This window comes from Melospiza melodia, chromosome 14 (genome assembly GCF_035770615.1).
Source record: "Melospiza melodia melodia isolate bMelMel2 chromosome 14, bMelMel2.pri, whole genome shotgun sequence".
Taxonomy (NCBI): domain Eukaryota; kingdom Metazoa; phylum Chordata; class Aves; order Passeriformes; family Passerellidae; genus Melospiza; species Melospiza melodia.
The window spans coordinates 11,218,080-11,237,526 of record NC_086207.1 but is presented as its reverse complement, the minus strand read 5'-3'; the positions used below and the strand labels follow the sequence as shown (position 1 = coordinate 11,237,526).

The 19,447-nt window shown below is 49.0% G+C and overlaps 1 protein-coding gene across 2 annotated transcripts in view; it reads right to left on the bottom strand.

Moving 5' to 3' along the window:
• TCF7 (transcription factor 7) overlaps positions 1 to 19,447 on the bottom strand; it is a 72,098-nt gene that overhangs the window by 15,495 nt on the left and 37,156 nt on the right. For both annotated transcript variants that reach the window (XM_063168682.1, XM_063168681.1), the window contains exons 4-5: positions 6,050 to 6,182; positions 2,926 to 3,016 (exon numbers count right to left, since the gene is read on the bottom strand). In XM_063168682.1, the coding sequence (XP_063024752.1) occupies positions 2,926 to 3,016; positions 6,050 to 6,182 (224 nt within the window). The remainder of the gene's footprint in view (positions 1 to 2,925; positions 3,017 to 6,049; positions 6,183 to 19,447) is intronic.

The window sequence follows — 19,447 nt, the reverse complement described above, 5'->3', positions numbered from 1 at the left end:
CCCCTCAGATGTCGGGGGTACAAACACACCAACAAACAGTGAGCACCGGGAAACCCAAACAGCCTTTGAAGGTGGAGGCGGCTGCCCCAGGGCCGAGAAAACACTTGGAGCTCATCCAGGAGAGACCTGGGTTACTCCAGGGGCCGGGGCATTGGGATGGGAATGGAGTCAGGCACTTGCAGCTTCATCCAAAGTCCCTCTGATATGAAAATTAAAGCAATTGCCAAATCAGTCCCTGATGGTTGGGAGTGCACGATTGCAGCCCATACCATGGAGTTACTGGTCTGGGTTGGAAGGGACCTTAAAGCTCATCCCATTCCAAGCTCCTGACAAGGGCAGGGACACCTTCCACTAGATCCAGCTGCTCCAAGCCCTGTCCAACCTGACCATGAACATCTTCAGGGATGGGGTAGCTGCAAAGTCTCTGGACAACCTGTGCTAGGGCCTCACCACCCTCTGTGTAAAAAACTTCCCAACATCTGATCTAACTTTCCTCTTTTATTTCAAAACTGTTCTCCCTTGTCCTATCTGCCCATATAAAAAGTGCCTCTCCCTCTTTTTTTAAGCTACTTTTAGGTACAGGAAGGGGCTCTGAGGCCTCCCTGGAAACTTCTCCAGGCTGAACAAGCCCAGCTCTCAGCCTGTTTGCAGAGGATCAGCTGGTGATGGGAGAGTGGCTCAGGAAAAGGGCTGTGGGATGGTGGAGGAGAGGCTGCCCTGGCACCACTGAGCTCGGCCCCGGGCACAGGTGAGTGACACCATTTGCAGGTTCCTGGCTGATGTTTACTGCCAGGCTCCCATAAGCAAAACTCACTTGACTGGACTCTTGGAAGCTTTTATCTGACTGTCATCCCAGCTTAATTACAGAGAGAGTGATTGCAGCTCCTCCTCCTGAAGCGCTCGGTGAGAGCAAAACCAGTTTGTGCCCAGCTCCTGCCCGCCAGCTTGTGGAGGAAAAGTTGCTTCCCATGTGTGGCTGCCCTGGCCTGGCAGCTCCCTGGTGGCACCAGCACAACCACAGAATCCTGGAATGGTTTGGGAGGAACCTTAAAGATCATCCAGTTCCAACGCCTTGCCGTGGGCAGGGACACCTTCCTCTAGCCCAGGTTGTTCAAGATCCCATCCAGCCTGGTCTGAACACTTCCAGGGATGGGGCAGCCACAGCTTCTCTGGGGTGCATCCCTGGCATGACCATCCCCAGCACACCCATCGCTGGCACACAGCCCCTGGATGCTGCCATGAACATGCCAGGCTTCAGTGTTCCTGCAGCCACCCACAGCAGTGCTGAGCCTCAGCTGAGCACTGGGCACTCCACAGGGGGGGCTGGGGCTCTTCCACACATTCCAGGCAAGGAAAAGGACGAGCAAAACTCTGTTAGACACACATGCCTCAAGGTGCTGCTCTCTGCATGTCAGGCCCTTTGCTGCTTTACCATATCTGCTCCATTAATGAAGCCATTAATGAAGCCATTAATGAAGCCATCTGATGAGGCTGCAGGAGGATGCCAAACCCTAAGGATGCTGGAGCAGCTCTCAGCCATGAAAGCTCTCTCTACCCCCAACTGCCCCACAAAATCTCCATAAAAAACCAGACTGCTCTCCCTTCATGAGCCCAGGGCTGTCTGAACAGCACCATCCTAACCCAGGATGGACCTTCCATTTGACAAACAGGCTCCTTTCTCCCCACTCCCACTGTTTCTTTCATGTTACAGCAGAGTCACCCAGTCCTTGTTTTTCCTGAGGATGAATCACATCATATGAGGAGTTAAATCATCACCCAAGAGTAGCAGATTTAGCACAGAAGGCAAAATGTAATCTCTTTGAAGCCAGACTCTGTATCAAAGGCCTCATTCTCTGTTTCCTTGTGGTTAAATATCTGGAACATGAAATTCATAAACAAAACAAAGCAAAAGCTAACATTTTACTTGTGCTTTAAGAAGCTTCCCCTTTCCCACTCTGTAATAGGTTCTTGTACCTGAAGCTCTCTGCTGGGCTTTGCCAGAGTTTTATCCACTGGCACTGGGGGAATCTGGCCACTGTTCCTGCACCCTCTCCTCATCCCAGCAACCCTGAATTGCCACCTGCAGCCACCAGTCTCCCTGCCAGCCTCTGCCATGTCCCTGCATCACCAGCAGGGAATAAATATTAACCTGAGGAGTGATGATGCCCACATGGCAGCACCTGCCAGACCCGCTCTCTCAGTGTGCTCATGGTCATGGGGACAAAAGCCAGCGGCAATGACCACAGAGAACACGCTGGTGTATTTTTAACTTGTGTCCCCAGGGCAGGTTTACCAGCAGGCTGTGCTTTGCAGGATGATCTGCAGGGCTGGCCCATGCAGGGGGTACATTTTGGGAGTGCTCCAGCTCATGGTCTCTCCTTTCCCATGCCGGCTGGGGCAGTGGTTACCAGCTGGCCACGCTGTGGGTATCAGGGTTGCTTCCTGGCAGGTCTCTGCCATGATGTGCTTTTTCCCAGTGTGTCAGATCCCAAGAAACACCAGGGCCTGGCAGATGGAGCATCCCACGGGATTACTCCATACTGGTGGTGTGCTCAGGGAAAGCACTGTTTGTGCAGAAAAGTCCAGTGAGGGAGAAAATTACCTCCTACTCAAAAAAAGAGACTTTAGCTGTGATTAGGAGGGGTGGGTAGGAAGCTCTCTCTGGGTTCCCTAATCCACACAGACAGATGTAAAGCAGGAGGCAGTTTTGGATTGGGCAGCTTGTAACCCCTCTCCAGGGATGCCTCAGCCAGGATGAAACCTTCAGCCTCTCCACGGGTCTGCTCCCACCTCCAGGACAGACAGGGCTGGGTTCTCCTCCCTCCTCACACAGCACACAGGAGGGGAGAGGCTGGGGAGGCCCCGTGGAGGTCACAGGGAGCAGCAGCAGAGGTGGGCGGGCTCGGTGAGCCGACCCTCACTCACCATCCCATCGACGGCGTGATCTGCCCCACTCCTCCGGGGGGCAGGGGGTAGAAACCAGGGATGTCTGAGGTCTGTGAAGGACGGTGCACTCCTGCAAGAAGGAGAAGGAGAGGAGTTGAACGTGGCCCTGCACTCCCTGGGTGACCCAGCTCGCTCCCAGCCCCCGGGCTGCTCCATCTCTGGGCACTTGTGGACAGCCCCATGAAATAACCATCTGCAGGGTGGTGTTCCCTGTGCTTCCCTCTGTGGGGATGTGGTGGGGCATCCACATTGCTGCAAAATCACAGACATAAGGGGGGGCTGGAGGAGACACCTTGCTCTTGCACAAGCATCACAGCTGCTCCATGCCACCCTGAGGCCAAGGAGCTTTGCTAAGGATTTGGCTGACTCCAGGCATCCCTCTGCCTTTCCCAGAGAGCCCACTCAGGTGCTCAGTGGATGGTCAAAGCCGTTCCTGGGCTCCCTCTCCATCAGTCATCTGCAGGACCCCCCGTGAGCAGTGGGGATGTTCCAGCAGGCATCACTTCCAACCTAATTTTAAGCAATTTAAGTTCAAAACAATTGTTCTGCAGCTCTGTGGGTGCCAAGGAGCTATGGAGGTGGGTATGGTGCCAGCTGGGAATTCACCCTTTGCATGGGGAATCCCTGTGCGATCTTCAAAGCCTCTGGCACAGCAGCATGGCCAGGGGACAGGGCTGCAGCACTGCTCCCTTCCTAGCTGGGCTGGAAAACATCCTGTGCTGCCTGGGGCTGTGGGTGGGACTCAGACAACCACGGTGCTGCTGGCAAAGCCAGCCCCCAGCTGACCCCTGGACTGGGAACTGGAGGGGTGCAGGGGCTGAGCTCTGGGAGCAGCCCAGGGCAGTGATGGCTGCTACTGAACCTCAGACAAAAAGTGGGAACAGGGATTATCCAGTGGCCATCCTGGATGACAAACACATGGACTAAATTGGTTAGAGTTACAAGCAGCTGCGACTGGGTTTTTCTCCTGGGTGTTTGAATGATCCCTTATTAACTAGGAATGATACCAAGTGCATTTTATTAGGAGTCAGCTAAAATAAATATATAACTGACCTGACAGGAATCTTTAACCTAGTACAAGATTTCCTTCAAGAGGGACTCAGTGGCCCATGGAGGGTCAAACAAAAGCAGGCCTGCCCAAGGCAGCTGATGGAATGTCCTCAGATCTGCACCCCCAACAACAGGAGTTGCATAAGCCAGAGCACAAGTTATTCTTGCTGGCCCAGTGGTTGGGCCACCAGCCACTGACTCAGAATTGCTGCTTGTATTTCCTGGTCTGTGTGTCCTTGGGCTACTGTGAGAAACTTTAAAGGGATGCTGGGAGAATGAGTATGAGAGTGCCTCTCAAGCACTTACACTGGGTGGTAGTGGGAGCTGTTTCAGTGATGAAAACACAGATGGGGCACATCCCCATGAGCACAGGAGAAGACCCTCACCCAGCAGTGCAGGCATGGGGCATGTGTGATCACAGCTGCACCACAAAGGCAGGACCCAGCTGAGCATTGTGGGCTGAACCTTGCCTTGACTTGCACAAGGTGGGTCTCTGGGACAAACAGACTCCCTGTGTCTGCAGAAGCACAGGAGAAATGGGAATGTGGACAGTGCCTGCACTGAGGGCCAGGTGGGCAGCCCAAGGACAGTGTCCAGGAATGACTGACCCACTGCAGAGCTGAATGCTCAGGGACTGCTCCAGTGCCAGCTGTAGCCTCCACAGAGGGGTACAACCAGCTCTGCCCTTGGGTGAGCTGCTCTTCTTGTACCACTTAAGGTTTCCCAGGCTGACAGTGAGTGCCAGGAGGCAGCTCCTGGAGGGGCAGAGCTCTGCCAGGTGCAGCAAAGGCAGCAAGAGGGAAGGTGTGCTGGGCTGCCTTCCTGCACACCTTCTGTCAGACTCAACTCATTGCCTGAGCTTTCAGTAGGTTCATTTTGTTAACTCTTTCTATTTTTCTGCCGAGTTTATTATGCCCTGATGGCTGACAAGCAGTGTGCTGCCTGGAAGACACCCAGGATGTGCCTGAGTATCCCTTACACCAGACCTAAACCCTACCATCAGCATCCCTGATGAGTCCAGAATGTGACCTCCAGACCTAAACCCCACCATCAGCATCCCTGATGAGTCCAGAGTGTAGCCTCTAGGTTCAGACCAGGGATCATTCAGTGGGTCCTCCTGCCAAGAGCATCCTCAATAACCCATTGTTTTATCAGTGATGTTAACTTGGTGAAGCTGATGCCTCTGGGACCACTTGGATCACTCCTGGATGGAGGCTTTTGCCCTCATCGCAACAATTGGTTTTATGCCTCTGTTTTGGCACTGTCCTCCTTCCTGAATGCAGCTTGACAAAAAACTGTCAGATTTTTTTTTGCTTTCCTGTGAAATCAAGCTCAGGTTTGTGTAAAAAACTGGGTAACCTGAACAGATGTTCTGCACTAAGGTAAGGTTGAGAAAAGTTTGATTTTACACTCAGTTTGCCAGGAACCCGTGAAGAATGATGGAATGATGGGCTGGGGTGAATTCCTCAACACATACTTGTATTTACAGTTTATTTCAGAGGGTTTAACCTCAGCATACTGTACTTTCCTCTGTAGCCTCATGAGCCAATTGACACAGCCTGGGCTCACACAGGAACACAAAAAGCCAAACCAGATGACAACCACATAACATGTGGCTAGGGGGACACACATGTCACAGTCCAGTCAACTATCAGACACCAATCCCATTTAGTCAAAATATTTCCTGTTTCAAGCATTTATTTTCTCAAAATGACAACGTGACAGCAGTTTGGGTATGAGTCAAAGGAAAGATTACTTTCCATTTTCTGGTTCACTCTTGTGCATTATCGTGCAGGCTCTGGTGTGGTCTCAAGGTGCAGGACAGCTTGTACAGAGAACTGAGCACACTCCATCAGCAGGGCTGGCACTTTTGGTATCAAACTGCTCACAGCCAGATCACAAAGCATTGCCAATAAACTAAAAATAAGCTTCTCCTGCTAAGCTGACCAAAGGTGCTGATTTTTCTCATTGATTTGGGAGCAGGAGGGTGCCAGCCTCAGCGGCCTCCAGCTGAGCCCCCCTCCCAGCAGAGAGGTCCCAGTGGTGGCCTTACCTTGTTTCTGGTTGATGTCAGCAGGCAGGTGGGGGGAGTGGGAGCCGTGGCTGAAGTGCTCGTTGCTGTAGGGGATGAGCGGGGTGAGCGGGTGCACTCCGTGCGACGGCTGCACCACGGGAACTTTGTTGGACTGCAAGACACAACCATGGACAGGACTCAGAAACCATCAGGATCCACCAGCAAGGACAGCCAGTGCCCTCTGCAGTCCTGCTGTTTGCCAGCAAGGCTGGGAATAGCTAAAAACACTACACAAACACTAAGCAAATTACTAAACAAACACTGCAGCATCCTGCAAAAAACCCACCAAAACGTAATCCATAAACTGAGCAGGGAAAACAGCTGGAGATGATTTCTTGGATAAGTGGAAAACAGATCAAACCAGCTTGGAGTTTTCAGAGTTCAGAACTTTTTTTTCCATTCATTTCCAGCATCTTTTACTCCAGGATGAATGCTACAAGTTACCCAATGCAAAGCTCTTGTTCTCTGTCCTGGACTACCACAGGGTCTAAATCTGAACTTTCACAGTGAATCCTTCATATTCACTGTGGAAGTCATGTTTAGGCTTTCTTAATCAGGGCTGTCATGCAAGGACAGACACAAGATCACAGAATCATTTAGGCTGGAAAAGACTTTATAGAGATCAAGTCCAGCCACTAACCCAGCACTGCCAAGGCCACCATTAAACACTGAGGGTAATGTCTTTGAAAACAGGACATGGTCATCAGTTAGCCCTTGGGCTGAAATCCCTGTTGGACTGAGCTCCAGTACTGGTTTAGGACCAGAGGGAGCTGAGGTAATGCTGGAGATGCAAAAAATCCAGGAAAAGTAAGCAAATAAAAATCTGTCTCCTCTTGTAGCTGCTCCTGGTTATGTGCAGCACGCTGTCAGAGCCCAACACCTTGGAAAATGCCCTTTTTGGTGAACATAACAGGAAGTCCTCCTGTGTGTTGGAGAAGAGAGAGGGGAACCTGTTTGGAAGAGCTGCACAGCAGCAAGGAGCACACACAGACACACAGACACACAGACACACAGACACTCTGCCTTCTACGCAGCCTCCTCGCCTCGAGCGTCTCGTGCTGTTTCCTACATGCCCAGTTTCGCCCATGGCTGCCTTTAAATCCAAACTGACTTCATCCTGGTGGTGGAATGTTAGGTAGATAAATCCACAAAAGAAACCAGGACTAACAGCACTCCAGAACAGGGTCAGTTTGGGAACGGAGCAGGACAGACAGCTCTCCAGGGGCTAGGAGCTGGGCATGCCAGCCAGTTTTCAGCAGTCTCACTGGGATGTCTACAGATGATTTGCTGTGTGACTTTTGACAAGTAATTTAGGATTTCTGGACTTAATTCACTGGTGCCTTCCACTTTGGTAATGATTTTGCTCAGGCAGAATGAGCACAAAGCTCTGGCTGGCTTTGGTGAGGGAGGCACAGAAATACACAGTGGCTCTGATCAACTTATCCTAGACCCATTCTGGCTGCTCCAAGTGCACTGAGAACCGTGGGCAAGTCCTGTGTTTTGCATCCCTGCTCTGAGGAGGAAACCCATGAAGCGGAAAAGAAAACAGACTGATGGAGATGCTGCTTTACATCTGCCTTTCCCACAAAGGTTTGCTCATGCAAATAAAAACCAAGAGGCACGCAGGTTTGCATTTGAGAATGAATGAAAACCCTAATTCCTGGTGCTTAACAGGTGTAGATTTACTGCATTCAGCGGGGTACTGGTAATGTAATCCCCCTTCCCAGCACAAACTGGTGTGGCACATCCCTGTCCTGCAGCAGGGCCATGGGTTATGTGGTTTTCCCACCAAGAGCAGCACTGGGCTGGTTCCTGCTTAGTTAAACACATGTTTGGAGCTCTGAGCCCTTTCTATTCTCAGCCATGAAATGAGATGAAGAAGAGCTTTTCAGTGATATTTCTAAAATTAGCTATGGTTTAGCTTATTTAAGAGCCACAAAGCCTAAATGAGGGATATGCAGTTCTACGTGTACATTCTAACATGATACTGAAGCAGAACAATCTCAATGTTGAGCTGTTTTGAAAACCTCAACTCAAGCATTTCTTCTGTTCAAAGTAGGGCAGATCTTTCTTTCCCATTTGCCTCATGCCTGATCCAAAGCACAGCACCATTCAGCAGCCAGCCTGGCTGCCTGATGACTGTGAACAGCTTTCAGAGCAATGGCAGGAGACAAGGGATTGGAAGGTTTGATTTTTAAGGTCCCTTCCAACTCAAATCATTCTGAGATTCAACAGTCCAGGGGTAACCTGGTGGTACAACAAGACTTGCAGCTCAATTATTCAGTTTTTCCATCAGTTCAGATGGCAAACAACATGCTGCACCAGTAAGAAGAGCTGCCTTCCCCATGACCCTTTTACATTTGCCCTTGCCTCACTCAAAAACTTCTCTACTCTCTAAAGCCATAAAGATCTGGTGGAGAAGGATGGCCAGCAAGGAGACAAAAATTTCTGCAAGGGGTTATTTATCCCCCTATCCACATCCTCCATTAGGGAGTTTGTTACTGGAACCGATCTCCCAAAATTAAGGGAAGAAAGAAATGCTGCACAAAAATATGGAGAAATAGAGAAAAACTCCATGTTGATCCTGGTTCAAAGGCTGCAGCTGCCAATGGTTGTGGCCCATGGCCATGACTGCAACTCCTGGTCTCCCCTAGCTGCACTATGAAACCATACCTGGCTTACAGAAATCCACATGCCAGAGAAACAGGATCAATTCCCCATTTTTTGCAAGGTCTAGATTGTGTTCCTGCAAATCAGCTGCAGCATGTGAACATTGAAGAGCTTTTCAAAGCCAGAACTTAGCAACTGACAATGCTTCATGCCATAAAGTTGCCCTGATGTAAATGTTTTGTCCCAGGAGGATTGAAGTGACACAGGGCAGTGGTTTGGTGTTCCCTCAGAAGGTCCCTGGGGAGGACAGAGGGTGCTGCTGCTCAGGACATCACAGGGGCTGTGCTGTGGTTTGGTAAAGCATCTCATTTTGTCTCTTGGGTTTCAACACAGCCCAGAGCTGCAGTGACAGAGCTGCTCACTACCCAACCACGAAAAATAACGCTGCTGGTGCCAAACATCATGGCCCCAACACCAATGTGTCACCTCCTGTCCTTCAGCAGCTATGGGGGGACCTGAAGGGGCTCCAGGGACAGCTTTGCCTCACCTCTTCCAGCACAGCCCCTTGAGGACAGGTTGGGGAATGAGCTGTGCAGCCACAAGCTTGTGCAGAAATGAGGAGACACATTTACAGCAACTGCAGAATGGCATTTCCAGAGGGGATGGAGCAGCAGGATGGGGTTTGCAACCCTGGAGGGCTTTTTCCCCCCTCTCTCAAATTTGTTAAATTGCAGCTCTGCTGGGTGCTCAGCTCCCATGTGAGCACTGCCCCCTCCTCCCCTGTGTGCTGAGCCAGGCACTGATGTTTCAGTGCATCCCCCTCCCAGCACCAACCATCCCACCAACCTCCCTGAAAATGACTGAAAAACCCAATGCTATGAGGGAAGAAGATCCCTCCTTGAAGCCAAGATGTGACTTTAATAACCAGAGGTAATTGGAGGAGCAAAGAGAAAAGACAGTAGCAATAATTATTAAGAAAGATTAATTGTTGGCAAGGCAAAATTAGATCTCCCCAGTCAAGCTTGGGTGTGTGATTGTGATGGGATCTCAAGGCCAGACAGAAAACTCTCTGTCCTCTGAGCACATGCAAACCCAGTGGATCTTGCATGTGAGGATCACCCTCACCACTGGGGTTTCAGTGTATTTGGGCTCCAAGGAGCCTGATCAGGCTCAGCATCCTTTGCCTTTGCTCCCAATTTCCATCACACATGCTCTGGCCACACGAAGCAGTGGGGTTATAGCTGCTGGGATGCTGCTGGGTTGATCAGAACTATCAATGATTTTAATCAAAATGTGGGTTTTTCACTAGAGAATGGTATGAGATTATAATGAAACATTTTCTGGAAAGCACCTTGTGTTAGCAAGTATTTTAATTAATGTTTTAAAGACTTATCTATTTAGTCATGACATGCTAAAAATGAGTAGTTTTACTTTGCTGGTTTGATGGAGAATTTTTCTGTTAAACTTTAAAGTTAACCTTAAAAAATGTAGCATAGAAGGCCAAAAGTCAAAATTTGAGTGAAATGATCAAACTAAAAAATTTCCATGGCTGATAAAACTCTTTGACTTTTAAACTCTGAAAATATTGTAGGGAAAAAAAAAGATCTTTTTTTTTTTTTTTTTTTTTTTTTGCTTGGATCGGTTTAGGAAAAGAAGCAAATGGAAAAAAAAGAGGATGTTTTGTAACCTGTGAGAAGTATTCCTTGCTACAACTGAACACAGCTGTTAAAAGCAGAGGTGGTCACACCACACTGCCTGGGGGCTGCTGAGGATCCCAACATCCCACCAGTGCTGGGCTCCACTGCTGCTTTTATGGATGGGAATGACTTTAAGTAATTTTCTAGTAGAAGACAATTCAGAACTAAAATAAAGCAGTTTAACTCTACTGCCCCTTCCAATAGTGAAAAATGTTAAATTTCGCACTGTAAAATTTCCTTTGGGGATGTGACTTCAAGGGGTGCTGTGCTCCCCATGGAGGATACCGGAGTGCTGCCTGCCTTGCACAAACCACAGCTCCCAGAACATCAGCCAACATCCCAAGAGCTCAAACTGCTGGAAAACTCTGCACTGGGGGAGCCACTGTCCATCCATGGGTGCACAGGAGCCTGCAGGGAGAGGAAGGTCCCATCTGTGACCCTTGGAGCTGGTGGCCCCGTCCATGACCCTGAGGAGAAGCTGGAGCAGGCTGCAGGGAGCAGGAGCAGCAGGAGCAGCAGGAGCAGCAGGAGCAGCAGGAGCAGCAGGAGCTGGTGGCCAGGGTGAGCGCTGTGGTTTCCAGCCTCGCTGGGGAACCGAGCCGCAGTCAAGTGAAATTACTCACATCACTTTCAAATTTTCCCACGTTGCCAGCCCCAAAGACAGAGAAATGAAGAGCTGTGGGCCAGCCCAGCAGTGGCCTGTGTGTAGCAAAGGGCCTGGCCAAGGGAAGGGAACTGGGGCGGGCAGCTGTGCCATGCTGGTGGCCATCACCACCATGGCAGAGGGGGGTTTTGGCAGTCCCAGAGCCCTGTGTCACTGGCTGAGCTCTGTGTCTGGCTGCTGGGAGCGTCCCCCAAGGCTGTTCTCAGCTCAGATGTCAGTCTGAGCTCTGAGCGGGTCCCTGTGCTCCCTTGCCCCGTGTGGGTGTCTGGGTGCAGCACAGGAGCTGCAGGCTGCAGTCCAGCCCCAAGTTGCCCCATCCGTGTTTGCTTTGACATCACTTCTCAGAGAGAGTGAGATGAGTCGATATGCTGGCTGTGAAAAACAAAACCTACCAAGGTTTGCTGCTGCTGATTCAATGAGGAATTAATTCCTCTTCGCTGCAAAATTAGTCATCGTGCCACAGAAAGAGGTATAAGGTCAGGAAGGCTGCACCAAGCATGCACTGCTGCTGGGGAAGCTACCTGTGACCACGGGCACTGTGCCTTTTGCTCTTTATCCTCCAATCAATCCAAATTAGCAAATCATCAGGGATGGATCAGGGACATGAGTCCAGCTTGGATGAGGCCCTGGGCAGCCTGGTCCAGTGGAAGGTATCTCTGCCCATGGCAGGTGGGTTAGAACTGGATGATCTCTAAGGTTCCTTCCAACCCAAACCACCCTGTGACTGATGATTAAGGACATTATTAGGCACATCCCACAGCACCAGATGCCAGGAGGGCTTCCAAGGGAAGGTTGTCACTTGGGGCACTGGGGACCCACCAGAGCCCATGACTCAAAGCCAGCTCTGCACACTAAGTTCTGGTAACACCTCCAGGCTCGGGGCCCCAGACTGTCAGCAGACACCTTGGCCCCTCGTTTCCCCGTGGTCCTACAGCAGGAGATGCTGTGATGAAATTCCCCCCCAGGACCCACTGCAAGCCATTTGTGGCACTGGCTGTGATGGAATATCCCCCCCAGGACCCACTGGAGGCTGTTGGTGTCACTGGCTGTGATGGAATACCCCCCCAGAACCCACTGCAGGCCATTTGTGGCACTGGCTGTGATGGAATATCCCCCCCAGGACCCACTGCAGGCTGTTTGTGGTGCTGGCTGTGATGGAATATCCCCCCCAGGACCCACTGCAGGCTGGTTTTGGTGCTGGCTGTGATGAAGGATCCCCTCAGGACCCACTGCAGGCTGTTTTTGGTGCTGGCTGCACGCGCCAGGCCCGGAGCCCTCACAGCCCGCAGGCAAAGGCAGCACTGACTCATTTCTCAGCTCAGCACACTTTTTTCTCTTTTCTCACTTTTGCTGCAGTCCCAGCGCCCCAGCCCGCTGCCGCAGAGGAAACAGGGAAAGTTAAAGCCACCCATGCTCAGGCACTGCCCTCATCCAGCCCTGCACCCCTCCAGCAGAGACACATTTTGGCTGCAGCAGCAGCAGCAGCAGCAGCAGCAGCAGCATCTTCCTGGCCACTGCCCAGGTCAATCAGTTTGGCTGTGGCACAGAGAGATGAATCTGGTTCTTATCCTCAGCACAACTAAGGGTTCCTCCACAGACCCCATCCCCAAGACCAGAAGAGTCCCACTGCCATGTGCACCCCACCTCTGGCTGGCCCTGACATGCTTATGAGCAGCAGTCAGATGGAGAGGAAAGGAATAATTTCCAGTTATTAATTCTTGCATCAATTCTGCATATGAATTGCAACAAGGAGCTGATTGGTTTAAGAGACATATCACACATACAGGCAAATGCTGTCTTGGCTCAGGTTTTTATCCAAACATTGCCCTCACTCTGGTTTTTACCCCTGCACTATACATTTTGTGGTTGATGAAGCATTAATTCTCTCAATTCTTCCCTTTCTCCCTGATTTCTTTCAGGTTCTTTAAAATCCAGCTCTGCTTTGTAAATGCTGATGAGGCACCTGGTAGCCCTGATCTTCTTTGCACATTCCAGGGGATGTGCTTGCCTCAGTGGCCAAACTCATCTCCCTTGATCCTGATTCCCTTGTGAGTGGGATGTGCATCAGAGAACAACTTCCCTGGCATTTCACACCTCCTGTGTCCCAGCTCTCAGACAGGTGACCAAGTTTCAGACAGGCTGGGGACAAATCACAGAATCACAGAACAGTTTGGCTTGGAAAGGATCTTACAGATAATACAGTTACAACTCCCTGCCACAGGCAGATAGACACCACCCACTAGCCCATGCTGCTCAGGGCCCCATCCAACCTGCCCTTGAACACTTACAGCAATGGGGGAAATACAGGGAAAGAACTTAAAAACCTTCCAAAATTTCTCAGTGCCGCTGCTGGTTTCTGGTTTTAAGCAATAATGGTTATTATTTTTCAGTCAAACTCTGCAGGGGAAATAAGCTGAGTTTTTCACCGTTTACGGGCACAGGAAGAGCTGTTTCACTTCTCAAGTATTTATCTTCTAAGAGAAAGATGTAGGTGGCTCTTCCTGAAAATTTAAAAAATTAAAAAAGGCATGGAAAAATAAAGATGAAAAGTCCCTCTCAGAGGTTGCTCTCTTAGGGTGACAGAGGACAAGTGTGGAGGCAGCTACACCACATACCAGAGAGGTGGAAGCCTCAAAAAAAAAAATTTAGACATCACTACACAATGTTTACAGTTTCACTCAGCAGAACAGCCACCCCACTTCAGATGCCCCCTCAAACCTGCAGAAAGTGTCCCCATGCAATTCTTGCCTTGCTTGGGAAATGCTCCTGCTGTGATGTTCAAAGCATCTGCTCAGGAGGGAATAGCAACACCCCTCCAGTCCCAGTGTGCCAGAGCCACAAAAGGCAGAGGTGCCATTTGGCTTCATGGAACCAAAATGCTGGGGCAATATAACCCAGAGGCTGCACTGCAGCACCAAACCCCTGCTATTGCCCAAAAACTGCCCCAAAAACAGAGCAATTTCATTCTGGGGCTGCATCAACCCCCAGCTTGTTCTGAAACATCCATCCCTGGTTAATGGCTCTCTGGTGTTCTGGGCTACACAGAAAAAAAAAAAAAAATCTCTGTCCCCATCGTGCCCTGTGGTTCTGAGAATTTGAATCAGAACTTGCAAACCCTGGAGTTACTGGTAATGCTTGAGGCTGTGAATGCAAAGGCTCCCATTTGACCTGTGGAGGCTGATAGTATCTGACCTCCTTTATTTCACTCCACTTCTCAAAGGCAAGCAGCTGGTCCAGTACCCAGAATTAATCAGGAAAATGTCCAAGAGGGCAAGGGAGGAAAGCAGAACAAAAATGTGTCACAGAGGCAAGGCTTGCCCTGTGGGCAGGCTTGAGACATCACTTCCCAAAGGAGCAGGGGTGACACTCTCCACTGCCTGGCAGCACCAGGGCCAGCCAAACCTCAGGGTGCAAAGGTTTGGTGAAACACTGATGGTCTGCACTGCGAGAGCTGTGTTGTGACCCCTGTTGCTGCTCGTTTCAAGGATTTTCTCCTGTTTTGAAAAGCCATTTGCAAACCCCAGCCACAGCTCTGTGCTGGATCTGAACTGAGCAGGCTTTGGCACCTGGCTGTCACATCCCTAGATATTGGGAAGAAGTTATTCCCTCTGAGGGTGATGAGGTACTGGCACCAGTTTCCCAGAGAAACTGTGGCTGCCCCACACCCCAGAAATGTTCCAGGCCAGGTTGGATGGGGCTTGCAGCAACCTGGTCCAGTGGGTGGTGTCCTTGCCCATGGCAGTGGAGGTGGAATGAGATGGTCTTTAAGGTCCCTTCCAGCCCAAACCATTCTGTGATTCTAAGATCCCTCCTCTCCAGGGACGTGCTTGCAGCAGCAGATGGAAAAACCTGCAAGATTTCTGGGGCCATCTGCCAGCAACAAGAACCCTCCAGGTGCCAGTGTTGTGCAGTTTTCTGGAGGCAAATGTTTGCTTAAAGAATCCCTGGGCATGAGGAGAGGGGTCCTGGCTGCTGGCTGTGTTTTCCCTTTCCATTTATAACAAATACAAAACCAGCCCATGTACTTGAAAGTGTGTGGGGGAGTTTACAAAACACAACCCCTCAAAAACAGTGATGTGATTTAAGACGTTTCGATTAACCAAACATCAGAGGGGTGAAACCTGCCCCTCCACATCTCAGCAGTGCCAGGATGCAAGGCCACCATGGCTGACAACATCCTGCTGGTGCCAGGAGACCTATCACAGGATGTTGGCCCCTTGCCTATGGGCTTGGGAAGGGACAGTTGTCATCCCTTCCTGGCAAGCACTGTAGTCCCTATTTTCTTTTCACCTTTTTCCTCTCCCTCTCCTCTCATTTTTTAAATCTGCTCATCTCACAGCTCATCTTCAGGGGAGATCTCACTATCTGACAACATCACTGGCTGAAAGAAGCAGAGAACATACCCAAGTTTCTCACACCGCCTGAAATCCCCAATTTGCTGACAATGCTGGGAAAAAACAGTAATAACAGGAATAATAAATAAAAAAAAAACAATGGTACTGTAATGGTACTGCTGCTGACTTGTCCAGAGGGAGCTTTCTCCCATGGCATCCATGGCCGAGGCCACATATTCACAGTGTGAGATGACACCAAGGGAAGGTGTTTTACCATGTCAAAGGTGGCCATGTCCAAGCCCAAGACAAGTCAAAACAACCAGGGATGACGATATGTAAGATTATCATCGTCCCTGAGTGCGCATTTCTCTACTCTGGCGAAATCCCTTCAAATTTATATAAATGTCAAGCTCATTTCTAACATGGACGGCCAGGAAGGAATGAACCATGGCTGCTCTGAGCCTTCCCCAGGGTCTGTCCCTCTAGAGCATCATTCCAGCCCAGTGTGGGGATACATGTCAGATCCCTCCCCAGCAGTGCTGCTGCCAACCATCCCTCCCCACAGGGACCCCAAACCCCCCTGGTGATGCTGGCACGGAGAGAGGCGAGCTGCCCGCTGCCACCCCCACATTATCCTAATCTGACTCACATTTAGCTCCCAGTTTTCAGATAAATGGCTCTGTGGGGGCCATGGAGGGAAGATAATCCCCTCTGGAGCCAAAGGGATGCTCTGTGGACACCCTGCAGCAGCGAGGCGATAGCAGCTTTCCTTGTTGCTCACTTTCAAGGGTGACATGTTTACAAAGAATGCTACAGCCGCTAATCCTGGATGATACCCTGTGTCTGCCTGGGAGAAATCCTAATTTTCTCGATAGGAGGAATTAGTTCCTTTAATGCTTAATACCCTTTTTTTCCTCTGAAAGCAAGCAAGCATTATTGTGCAGAGCGGAATAAACATTTTAATTAAAATGTGGAATTTATCTTGCAGTCAAATTCGTACGAGCCCCCAATGACACGTCAAACTCTGCTTTCCCATTTTGAATCTTCCTCTGATCTCTTAATGCGAGCAGCTGAATTAAAACCTGGGCTTGGTGGATTTGCATATAATTAGAGAGCAAGGGAAATTAATAGGGAATTGAATGGGTTTCTCCTCTGCCCATCTGATGTTTTTACCAGATTAAAAAGAGTTGATTTTTTTTAATGACTGCAAAAACATATTAAATATTATTTAACCTTTTTTTTTTTGTCGGGGAGAGGGAAGCAGACAGACTAAAGAAACAAACTTATACATATGATAATGAACAACTCCTATCGTGGGAAGCAAATATCATTGTAATTAGGATTAGAAAGGAATCCTAATTAATCTTGTCCTGCCACTTGACTTCTAGAAGTTCCTTAAATGTTACCTCCTATGAGATGTAAAACAAGGAGCAGTTTAAATGCTCGACAGCTAATCCTGGTAGCCTCAGCAGCATGGGGAAGAGGCTCCTGGATGAAATTTGGGATGGAGAGGTCTGACCCTGTGAGCTGGACTCAGACTGAAGGGGAACATACAGCTTTGCTGCCTCAATCTCCTAATTGCTCACAACAAGCCAGGAGAGATGTGATGCACTAAGCACCACAGGAACCCCTGACTCCATACAAAGTGTCCTTACAGATCTTTTCCCATTAAAATAAAAAAATTGTCTGTTCAGAAATACTTCTGGGGCTCATTTTCAGAACTGAAGTTCAGCTGAGGGATGGGAATATATGAGGTAACTCTGGTGCTGTGCATCCCCACCCCATGCCTTGATTTCATCTTCTCCACACTCGTGATGATAAAGATTACCCACTGTGCTGGTACTAAGTCATACATATTTTAACTCAGCTCTTGTCATGTGTCATCAAATCCTGTTTTTCAGGTATTGAGATTCGTAGATTTAATTGCACAAGATTTTACTACAGGAGTGGATGGTCATGAGATTATTTTCATCTTTGTGTCTCAGTATGGAAAGCAGCTTGGAGGGAGCTGGTTTCCAAACTTCAGGGCCTGGATGAAAGTCTCATTTTCCAGCTACAGCCAAATACAGTAGGAGGTGCCATAATGGGAGATTATGACTTGGCCTATTAATAAAAGCAGCAAACTTTGTTTTTTATGCCAAAATAAAAATAATAAATGAATCCTGCTATGGCTAGGCTGGCTTCTCAACATATTTTTACCAAGAGTTCCCATCAGTTATTGGCTGTGGTGTTATGAAAGTGACTGTCAGCAATGCCCAGGGATAACCTGGTTAGGTCAGATGTGAAAAACTGTCACTTCAGAACCAGAGACCACCCAAAATGTTCCCAGTCTTGGATTTCATTTTAACACTGGCTAATCATCCTTTCACAAGGCAGGACTGATGAAAGACTTCACACCAAAAAAATAAGGAAGTCAAAATTTCATATGGTTTTGATGAGAAAAATAATTGATGAAACTTTTCTCTTTCAGCTTGGTTTTGCTTTGAGTTTGGGGTTCATGGGAATACAAGCAGCAACAGGAGCAAACCTGTGAGGGCTTGGTAGGGTTCTAATGATGCAGTTCTTCCTGGGGAGCTTATCACCTGCTCCAGGACTGCATGGGGCCAGGAATTTTAAGGCCCCATTTACTTTTCTCAGAAAATCCACAACTCTTCATAGGCTGCACCAAACTTCACCACAGTTTTGTTGGGAGAAGTTTCAGTGCATGACAGAGTCCTGGTGGATGCACTCACCTTCCCAGGAGGCAGAAGACCCAGACATAAGCCACGTTCATCCCAAACCTTTCTTTGATTCTCATCTCTGGTGACATTTGCAAGAGCAATCTTCTGCTGGGCTGTCCCCCTGGCTGACCACAGAGAGGGTCCTTGTGGCCAGGCCCTGACTGGGGAAAGCAGCCCCCAGGGAAGTGTCTGTTCCCATCACCCCAGAGTGAGCTATCACCATTGCACAGAGGTGGAGAAGGGCAGAAATGCTAAAGTACCAACTCTGCTGGCTGAGGTCAGACTTGTTTTCCAACACAGCCTGCCCTGGGAGCTCGCCCTGCCCTGAGGTCAGCCGCGACACGGCGCTCCATGGAAAAGGTTTTCCAGAAAAGTTAAACAAAGCAGAACTGAGCAAACAGAAGGGTGTGTATGGAGTCAGTCTCACGGGAGGCAGGGACCAGGGTGGCTGATAGGCAAGCAGCTGCTGTGTCCCAGCACATCCCAGTACGTCACAGGTGCCAGGTCTGCCTGCACCAGCAGCCCCCAGTGATGCCACCACAGTGCCACCCAAACACCAGCTGCTTCCATGAAATGCAAACAGATCCACAACTGCCCCAGTATTTGCACCCATCTAGATGAAAAGAAGAAAAAAAATTTCAAGAAGGAAGAATGGCTGATAACATGAAGCTTCTGGCATAGATTTTTTCCCAACCAGATAACTGACTAACTCAACCAGTACCAGAGATCAGCTATTTAACTGCAGGTCATTTTGTAAGACAGATTTTTTTTTTTAAACTTGTCATGGTCTCTGATCTATTACAGTAACTGACAGCTGTATTTGCTGAACGATGGAACAGAGATTACAGAGACCATTGATTGTACTAAAAAAACCCAAACCATCTACCACACCTGTATGCATACAATCTCCACATGCCCATAGTGACATTTTTAAGCTTAGGTATTATTTAGAGCTTGAGCAGGAAGTCCATGTGTCCCACATCTGCTTTTGAAAGAATCTGGGAATGGAAAGCTTTTCTTGCCACCAGGACAATGATACACAGGCAGAAGAGTCCTTGCTTCAGGACACTCTCACATGATTAAATCCTATATCAGTATTGCATTTTTTATAGTAAAAGTTCTTTTCATTACCCATGGATTGTACATTTGCTGAAAAAAAAAACAATTAAAACACTATTGCCATTGGGTTAGGATTTACATTCTTCCCAGTGAAGTTTGCAATTAAAAAATAAGCCCATCTATCTTCTGGCCATCATCTAAGCTCCTTAGAAATCAAAAGGTAAAATTCCTATGGATTACAGAGAATTACACTTTTTTATAACTCTCAGTTTTAAGTGAGGTGCTTCACAGAT